The sequence below is a fragment of the Furipterus horrens genome, unplaced genomic scaffold, assembly GCF_987537825.1.
Source record: "Furipterus horrens unplaced genomic scaffold, mFurHor1.1.pri manual_scaffold_17, whole genome shotgun sequence".
In the NCBI taxonomy this organism is placed as follows: domain Eukaryota; kingdom Metazoa; phylum Chordata; class Mammalia; order Chiroptera; family Furipteridae; genus Furipterus; species Furipterus horrens.
In genome coordinates this window covers 33,063,703-33,073,558 of record NW_028327187.1, presented here as the reverse complement: position 1 = coordinate 33,073,558, position 9,856 = coordinate 33,063,703, and the positions used below count along the sequence as shown (strand labels likewise).

Sequence of the window (9,856 nt, the reverse complement as noted above, 5' to 3'; positions counted from 1 at the left end):
CAGTTGGAACACCTGCCTGGGTTGTGGGCTGAGTCCCCATTTGGGGGCATACGAGGGGCGGCCAATGTTTCTCTAGCTCTTTCTCCCTCTATTCTTCTCTCTCTAAAAATAAACACAGTATTCCCTCACTTATCGTGGGTATTACATTCTAGACCTCCCCCCCGCCGTGATAGGTGAAAATCTGCAAAGTAGGAACCTTACATTTATTTAGTATTTATATATATTTAAAGGCTTTATAAACCCTTCCCACACACTTATAAACTGTTCCCAGTCCCTTATTAACCTTTTCCACACTTTTATAAACTCTACTTATGTTCTTAAACATATTCTACACTCTTAAACCTACATAACTTTAACAACATGTATACAATACTACAAAATCCCATGATATAGCAAAAATTCCACGATAAATAATTAAATATAATATTTAAAAAAATCCCACGATACAGTGAGGCCACAATAAGTGAACCGCGATATAGAGAGGGACTACTGTAAATGAAATCTTTTTTAAAAAGTGTTATTTTCAGAAGAGTTTCATGTGCATCACCAGACTATCAAAGGGTGTATAGCACAAAAAAGAGTTAAATGTTTCTACTGTAGTGGGGTAATGCCACACTGAAAAGAGAGCCAGAAAGAAGAAAATGAATAGAGTTTGGTGTTACAGAATAAAAGGGAGGATTGAATTTCAAATAGGGAGTGGTCAATAAAGTCAAAGACCACAAAAAGGCCAAGTTAGGAGAAACTGGTTTTTCCTTTTGTGCATTTTTGGCATTAAATATTAGAGACTAAATTAGTTTTTAAAGTACTGGTAATTGTTCAGAGACTATATATCATTCCGATACAGAGTGGGGTCCCCAAGGAAATGGGAGTGGATTTGACTGTAGGATGGTGACAAAAAACTTATGAGACCTGCGTCACAGGCCATGGTCATGCATTTAAAAATAAGGTGGCAGCCATTAACAGGGAGAAGGTCACACAGTATGCAAGAAGGCTGGGAACGCCACACAGTTTGCAAGGAGGTAGAAGGGGAGAAACCACGTGGTTCTGGATTAAGAGCTAAGAGCGGGAGAACACCGCCACACAGGCAAAGCCTCCCCAATCAGGCACAAATGATTGGGAGCTGCCGGTAAAGCTGAACTGTGTGTGGGAAGTCCACAGACTTGTTTTCTTAGAGGGAAAATGTACCTCTGACCTTTCTATTCTAAAATTAGCCGGTTTGGCAGTGGGAGGCAGAACTATGTGTTTGTGGGTGTTTTAAAGGAAGTAAGATTTAATGGCAGAAATCTGCCATTAATCTAAATCTGTATAACTTTTAAATAAATGAGTCCTTTTCTTTTCACCAAACTCTGGTATTGAGAGTTATGCTTTTTGGCAGCGGGTAATCATGCCCCTCATAACTGAACAGCCCGTGGGTCCTGTTTTAATTGGGGCAGTCCATGGGTTCTGTTTCTATTCTGATGATTCAACATATGAAATTAGCCTAAGTGTTGTATATGAACCCTCAGTCTAGTCTACATTTTTTAACTATCAGAAAGGGAAACTAAGAATACAACCCAATTGCAATTGAATAAAAAATACCTACAAATAAATTTAATTAAGAATGTAAAACACCTGTACTTGGAAAATTATAAGACGCAGAAGAAAGCAATTGAAGAAGACACAAATAAATGAAAGCATATACTGTGCTCATGGATAGGAAGAATTAGCATCATTAAAAAGTCCATGCTACCCAATGCAACCTAAGATTCAGTGCACAGTATTAGAACAAATAATCCAAAACTTTATGTGGAACTACAAAAGACCCTGAATAGCTACAGAAATCTTGAGAAAGAAAAACAAAGTTGGAGGAATCATATCACAAACCACATAACCTAGTATGAAACTATAACACAAGGCCATAGTAATCAAAATGGCATGGTACTGGCATAAAACCAGACATATAGATCAATGGAACAGAATAGAGAGCCCAGAAATAAATCCCCACCTATATGGTCAATTAATCTACAGCAAAGAAGGCAAGAACCTATAATGGGGTAAAGGTTGTCTATTCAAAAAATGATGCTGGGAAAATTGGATGGATAAGAGCAAAGAATGAAACTAGACCACACTCTTGCACCATATACAAGAATAAACTCAAACTGGATTAAAGTCTTAAATGTAAGACCTGAGACCATAAAACTACTAGAAGAAAACATAGGCAGTAATATCTGAGACATTTCTCTTAGTAATATTTTTTCTGATATATCTCCCCAAACAAAGGAAACAAAAGAAAAAATAAATAAACGGGACTACATCAAGCTAAAAAGGTTTTACACAGCAAAGGAAAGTATCAAGAAAATAAAGAGTAGTGTGTTCTGACTTCTAGATTTCTGTCTCAGGTGACTGAGTCGATGGTGAAGCTCTGAGCCCAGGGAAAGGATATACTTGTTAGTTCCCAAAGCAAGAGAGATGAAGAGACACAAAAAGGTCCTTGTGAAGATTGCTTTACTGCTAACGTGGAGACACACAATTCAGGAGACCAAGAAAAGACTCTCATAAGGCAAATCATAAGACATGGATGGCATTCTTGTCCAGAAATGGAATAAAGAAATGGTGGCTATACACTTAGAAAACAGAGGACATAAAGGGCAAAGTCAAGGGCAAAATATAAGAGAAGAAAGATCTTTAGAATGCTAAAGAAAACTGCCAAGAGGATGATATTTTGCAAAAACCAAACACACCTATCACCAGAACTCTTTTTGTTATTGATAACAAAAAAACAAACAAAAGAAAAACCTGTAAAAGAAGTGACATTTTCTAAGGAGGTAATTGTGGATCTTGGGAAGGAATACCCTACACCTCAAAGCTATACTCGAGAACATAAAGAGAGAAAGTGAAGCTCAAAAAAGGCTCAGAGTGAAAGAAATCTCTCCTTAGACTAACAATGAGATGACCGGGGATACAAAATCATGTTGAAACAGCAAAATATTGAGGAATTAAGCAATACAAATAGCATTTTACCTTTCTGTAGAAAGAAGTTGGCTACATGTAAAATTCTGTAAGTAAAATATACAGATCTTGAATATAGTATTTTTAAAACTCAAATCTGAGTTCAAGAAATTGTTTTAAGTGTCCTTGAAACTTGATCTACTCAAATATTGTCTAACATGAATAAAGCTTTTTTGTGTATGTTTGAGCCAAAAAAAAAAAAAAAAAAAAGACATTTGCCAATGTTACATCTGATAAGGGTTTAATATCCCAAATTTATAAAGAACTCATATTACTCAAACAGAAATCAAACAATACAATTGCAAAACAGGCACTTCTCCAAAGAAGGCCAATAGGCATATGAAAAGATGCTGAACATCACTTAGAGATATGCAAATTAAGACCACAATGAGATATCACCTCACATTTATCAAAATGGCTATCACCAATAAATCTACAAGTAAATGTTGGGTATTTATCTGAAGAAACCCAAAACACTAATTTTAAAGAATCTATATACCCCTATGTTCATTGCAGCATTATTTGCAGTGACCAAGATTTGGATGCAGCCCAAGTGCCTATCAAGTGATGACACATGCAGAAATGGAATATTACTCAGCCATAAAAAAGAATGCAATCTTACCATTTGCAACAGCATGGATAGATCTGGAGGGTATTATGCTAAGTGAAATAAGTCAGTTAGAGAAAGACAAATACCATATGATTTCACTTATATATGGAATCTAAAGAACAATATAAATGAACAAAAAAAAACAGAAACAGATTTATAGATACAATGAACAGATTGATGGTTACCAGAGGTAAGGGGTGGGGTGGGGAACTGGGTTAAAAAGCTGAAGAATTGAGGAGTATGGATCAGTAGTTAAAGAATAATCATGGGGATGGAAAGTGTAGCATAGAAGATATTGTCGATAATATTTTAATAACTATGTTTGGTGGTGGGTACTTGAAATATTGGTAGATTCACTTTGTAAAGTTTATGATTGTCTAACCATCGTGCTGTACACCTGAAACTAATACAAAATAATATTAAATATAAACTGTAATTGAAAAAAATGAAAAATAAAAATATGGGACTCAAAGAAGTGACTGAAACAGGTAGTTTTTATGCCCTTTAGACAAAGAAACAGAACATTTGTGAAGAATTGACAAGACAAATAGGTTTGGGTTTTGGGTAGTAAATTGAAGAAATAAAAAGTTTTGCTTATACAGCCTACTTAGCTGTAAATTTATTATTTCTGATGATAAGGATGTCCTTTATTCTCATATGGGAGGTTTATTTTCAGCTTTCAAGGGGACAAAGGAGGATCAGTGTATATACTTCTTGCACTGGCTGATTTTTAAGTAACTTTCATTCAAGATAATATGTCAAAGTGGCATGTTTTGGGTTGGCATATTCTGCTCTCCTTTACCTGGTTTCTGTTGTCTCAATATGTAGCCTCCTCACTTTTCCCAGATTAGTAGTGTGAGCACAGTCTTCCCTCTCAAATCTCTCTGAACACTATCCTGCCCCTTTTCTGTGTTTAGATAGCCCGAAGGCTTGCACCCTACTTAACGTCCCTAAACCTGGGATCCTGCAAATCCCAATTTCTCCACCTCAACTCCATCCCCCCTTTTAAGTTTTCTGACCTCCTCTGACTCTTCTTTTTAGACCACGAGTGTATGTATGTGGTTAGAAGTCCCATCCCAGTCCTCTGGGTGCCTGAGTGATCACTATTAGTGTCTACGAGAGTTCCATAGGGCTCCCTAGTGGCTGGGGTGTGCAGCAGTAGCCAGTGCATCGAGTCAGCTTGCTCCACAGGGGGCGATATGCCAAGGAAGGCCTTGTGGCAGGACTCATAGCTCCTCTTCTTGGTGACGTGCTACGCAGTCGCCTTGCAGAAGCTGGTGTGGTGAGTGAGTCCGCTTTGGTCTTTGCGAGGAAAACGAAAGTGTGATGGAGGAAAAAGCCCTAAGAGGTGGCCAGGACTGGGCTAAGACTGAACTAAGACTGAACAGAGAGCTGAGGGGTACACGTATCTGTGGCCGCAGCCTATACCGGCAGCAGCGGAAGTAGGGGTAGCGTGGTGAGGTGCGCGGCAAGTTACGCAGTGGCGACAACGGTGGCCGTGGAGGCAGTGGTGGCCATTTTGCCTGTTAAGCAGTCGGTTGACTAGGCAACAGCAGCCATGGCAATGAATACTGGGGACAGCGCCACAGGGTTCCGCCACAACGAGGTGATCAGCTTCATCAATAATGAAGTCCTCAGTAATGGCGGCAGCTCGGATTTCTACACTGCCTTCTGCTCGCAGTCCTGGAATGAGATAGAGGATCACATTCGGGTCCTCCTGACTGACCCTGAGGTATCACGCAACTTCAAAAGGGCCTACACCTTGAGCGCGCTGGCCTTGAGTGTGCGTATTGGTGCGAGGCAGCGCGAGCAGCAAGTGCCCCAGATCCGGAGGCTCCAGGAGCGCGTGAAGGTGTGCAAGGCAGCTTCCCGGGATCTGGCTTCCCAGTTTCAGCAGCTGTGCCAGGAGCGCGACGAGGTGGCCTCCAATCTACAACATACCCTGGCCTTGTTACAGGAGACGATGGATGAGCGCGATCTGTTGAGCCAGCGACTGTTCCAGGTCCAGAGTTCAGCTCAGGCCAGTCTGCTTCCCGAGGAAGGTAAGCCTGTGTGGAGAGACCAGCAGCGTGGGGCCATAGCGCAACCCATGAATTCAGAGGAACAGGGTGAGATAGTAGATGAATGGGCTCACAGCATGTCAGATTTGGAAACCCAGATGGCAGCCCTGGGAACTGAGCTGGGACCCTCAAGTGCCTGGCCCCAGGCCGTGCAACTATCTGTGCCAAAACCAGCACCACATCCACTCCCAGGCCATACGCCATTTCTGATGAGAGTTCCATGCTCAACACCTCTACCAGTACTACCACCAGCACCACCAGTCATGGAAGCAGGAGCAGTGGGAGGAATTGTAGTAACAGGAGCAGGCATACCTCAGATACCTCCTTTGTGGAGCTCTCCACCTGGCCTATATGCTGAAGTGGGGGTCCCAGAAAAAATGGGCCCCCCGTCTGACCAGAGGTGCTATCCTGAGACTTTCCAAGGGGGATCTCTCCTGGGGGAAAGCACAAACCACAGCCAAGCCAAAGATCCTGTGTGTCGCCAAAAGAAATATCCACTGATGCCCCAGATTAAGTACACCCTGGAGAACAGCAATAGCTGCAGCCAAGGAAGAGGTTCACAGATGCCCCAGGAGAATTACCCCCTGGAGGGCAGCAGGAGTGGTGCTGTGAGAAAATACTCAAAGAAACAACCACCTCAGGGGCAGAAGGATGTGCAACCAAAAGGGAGAAGAGCCTCAGAATTCCAGTAGCAGCAGGTGTGTTCCTCATACTATACTATACAGATTTGGTACTGTCCATGGTGTAAAGTGCTTAATTATGCATGGCACAGGGCCTGCTATAGATGCAATAAAGTTTCTATGGCATTTGCGAGTGGAGGCTTGGACCCACGACAAAGTTATTTTGGGAGGATAAGTAAGAATATAAACAATCCAAAGAAAAAAAATTTCCTAAGACCCCCTTCTGATCAAAAAGTAACTCATTTACTTGAAATTTAGAAAACTAAAAGCATGATAAAGTTAAATAAAATAACTTATTATCCTATTACTCAGATTAACCACTTTTTATTATTCTGAGTACATAAAAATATATAGGTATTTATATTCTTATTTATTTATTTTAACAAAGATAGACTGCTTTTGAGTATCACACTACCTCTCCACCCCCTTAGTTTTTGAATGGAGGATTTCTTCCAATTGCATTTAAGTTCATAAGTGGTGGATTCTGGATGGCTGATGCTGATTGGCTGACAACTGGAGACACTGAAATCTTAAAGCCTTTTTTTTTTCCTTTTCCACTCTTCTGTTTCCTTATTAACTCCCTTTTTTCCTGAAAATGCTTTGTCTTTGGGAACAACCATGTGCTTTTTAGAGTTATACGCTATATTGAATTTTAGGACTGCTTTTCCTGAAAAATGCTATTATTCCTTCGTAAACTTTGCAGTGTTCATGTTTGCTTTTTGTCTTTTTAAAGTTTCACAGATAAGGGCCTGCTTTTGTGTTTCTGAGCATCACAGAATTTGCTTGTTGCTGGAGAAGCTGAACCTGTCCCATTAGAAGATTTTCCAAAAGTCTAAAGAATCACACCTTTATTCTGACTGACCCACACCTCAGTAAGACACTTCACTGGCTGGACCAGAGAAGAGTGAGAGGAAGTCAGTAAGAAGACATGCTTATTATACATTATTCTTTGTTATTGAAACTTTTAAGTATTTTTATTTTCAATTGCAGTTTACTTTCAGTATTATTTTATATTGCTTTCAGGTGTCCAGCGTAGTGGTTAGACAGTTATATACTTTACAAAATGCTTCTCCTGATGTTTCCAGTACCCACCTGGCACCATACATAGCTATTACACTAGTATTGATGTGTATTTCCTATGCTGTACTTTATTTCCCTGTGATTATTTTGTAATTACCAATCTGTACTTCTCAGTCTCTTTACCTTTTTCACTGTTTGAAAGAAGGGCAGTTCTTGGGGGAGTGTTGGCTATATACTCTAGCCCTCGGCCTTGGCCACCTCCATCTTAAGTCTCTTTCCAGTCAAGAGTGGATGAAGAGCAAAGCCCTCTTCATGGTTTTCTTGGAAAGAGTAATTGGATTAAAAATAGAACTGGACTGGGAAACGTAGTCTTGAGAATACCCCTGGGCCCCTTGTATATTCTGGGAAGGCTCTCCACTTCCCTGAGGCAGCTGCTACAAGCAAGGAGGGAGCCAGTGTGGAGTCCAGGGGGTGGGAATTTAGGTCAGACGGCAGTTTGAACAAAAGATGTCTTAGAGTTTCCTCATTAAGATCCAAGCTTACCAAGTTCAATCTTTGTTGAGTTTTTTTTTTTTCTGATTGTAATTAGTAATAAAGAGTATGTACTTACCTGCCTTCTCTGTGTGGTGTGTATCTCAAGCCAGTTTTGCTCAAAGGCTGCAGCTTAAATCTGCATCTTCCTTTTGTCCCATTGAGGTGAAGAAAAGGTCAGTGCCATTCACTGTTGAAGAGCCCCTCCTCTTCCAGAGTTACCAAAGAATGGGACCAGGAGAAGCTTTTATGTGGGCTTCAATCCATTGTGATCATCCCTGGTACTCTCACTGTACAAGTCCACATGGGCACTTGAAGGTGGGCATGTCTACTTCTTCAGGCCAGTAGGGATTGGAGGTGTCTGCCAGTGCTGGAAGTCCTGATGCCTAAGGTTGAGCCTCCCTACATGTACCATACACCCATTCCATTCAGGAGCCCTGCCTTCTCCCAGGGGTCCTGGCAGGGAGTAAAGAGTACTTAGGTATCATAGGCAGTATTCTCCTTCATCTCTGTTTTGTAAGTCATTCCTCCCTCCCTTAGCAGAATTTGGTCAAGATGATGATGATTATGGAAAACCAGGCTGACAGCATAAACCTCCCCTGAGATGATGGGGGTAAAGATCTGGATACCTTTTTGGAATGGGTATGGTAAGATGGGGGTGGACAACAAAAATTGTTGTCATAGCATAAATATCTTCTCTCAGAGATATGACTAGCAGTGAGGGCCTTAGTTAACTGTGATAGGGATACAGGAAAGGAAGGGGCTTTCGGGGGAGGGGACATAACTATTTTGAGGGAACAGAGGAGATACTATGATTTTTTTTTTTTTTTATAGATCATAATGTCACCCATACATTTGGAAAGATGGGCATGAACACATATTTTTCCTGCTGGGTATAAATTTAGTGGTGGTGCAACAGAAGAAGAGTAAGAAAGATGGTGGAGGAACACAGGTTAGAATTGGGCTTGGCAGAAGCTGCTGCCATTACTAATGTAGGGTGGGTCTGGTACTGATGCCTTGCAGGCACTTCCAAAGGTTGTGGTGATTGTGGAAGGCTATGGGTATTTCTCTGAGCAGGAGAGTGCAGGGGAGGTAAGAAGAGGCATTTGACATTCTTTGGGAGCCTCAGAGCAAGAGCAAAACTTTATGTGGAGGATCAGCAATTTTCTCCTCCACTACACCTCCTCATTTGTTCCTTCATTTTATACTCGCTGCTAGACCCTATGCAGGAGCAGTACCTTCAAACTCCCATTTCCACTTTCAAAACATACCACCTATCATTTAATACCTTACACTCCCACTATCAAAAGCAGAATCTGAAGATGCAGCTTGAATAAAAGCACTTCCTGTGGGGGAGCATCTGCAGCTAGTATATGGGCACGTGTGGGAGATGGAAAGAAACTCCTGTGGTAGGGAAGAGGAAGTTGCAGCCTTGGTAGCAGAAGGGACAGGAACAAAGAACACTCCTCAAGATTCCTTAGGGAAGAAAGAATTTTGTCTGGTAAAGACCAAAGGACTGGAATGGTGAAAATGGTTCAAAAAACAATTACCTGTGGGATAAATCCATGCTTGAAATGAAGGAGATATCTGATCCTGGGCAGGAGCTTTGTCTTCTTGATGGGCCAGTCCTCTTTCATTTCAGATATGTAAGAGAGAACCAAGATCTGAAACAGAAGAAATCAATTTTCTGAGTATGTCTCTCATACATGCAGCTATAAATGTAGTTTAATTTTATTTTAGAAAAATTAGAAAACAGAAAAACAAAGATTTAACCATATCCCCACCACTGGAGGTACCACTATTTATATTTTTATGATTTTAATTCTACAATCTCCACTTTACCTCCTCACCCATTCCTTCACTTTACAGTGGCCACTAGATATTACACAAGAGCAGTGCCTTCATATACAGAAAGAGGTATGATAGGGTAAAAATATTCTCTCCCTGACTGGTACAGCTCAGTGGGT

General features: G+C 41.0%; 1 protein-coding gene across 1 annotated transcript; it reads left to right on the top strand.

Moving 5' to 3' along the window:
• Positions 1–5,156: 5,156 nt before the first annotated feature.
• Positions 5,157–6,350, top strand: LOC149990790 (testis-expressed protein 13C-like). Its single transcript, XM_090264039.1, has one exon. It carries the CDS (start codon positions 5,157–5,159, stop codon positions 6,348–6,350), a length of 1,194 nt encoding a protein of 397 aa, XP_090120165.1.
• The last annotated feature ends 3,506 nt before the right edge of the window (positions 6,351–9,856 follow it).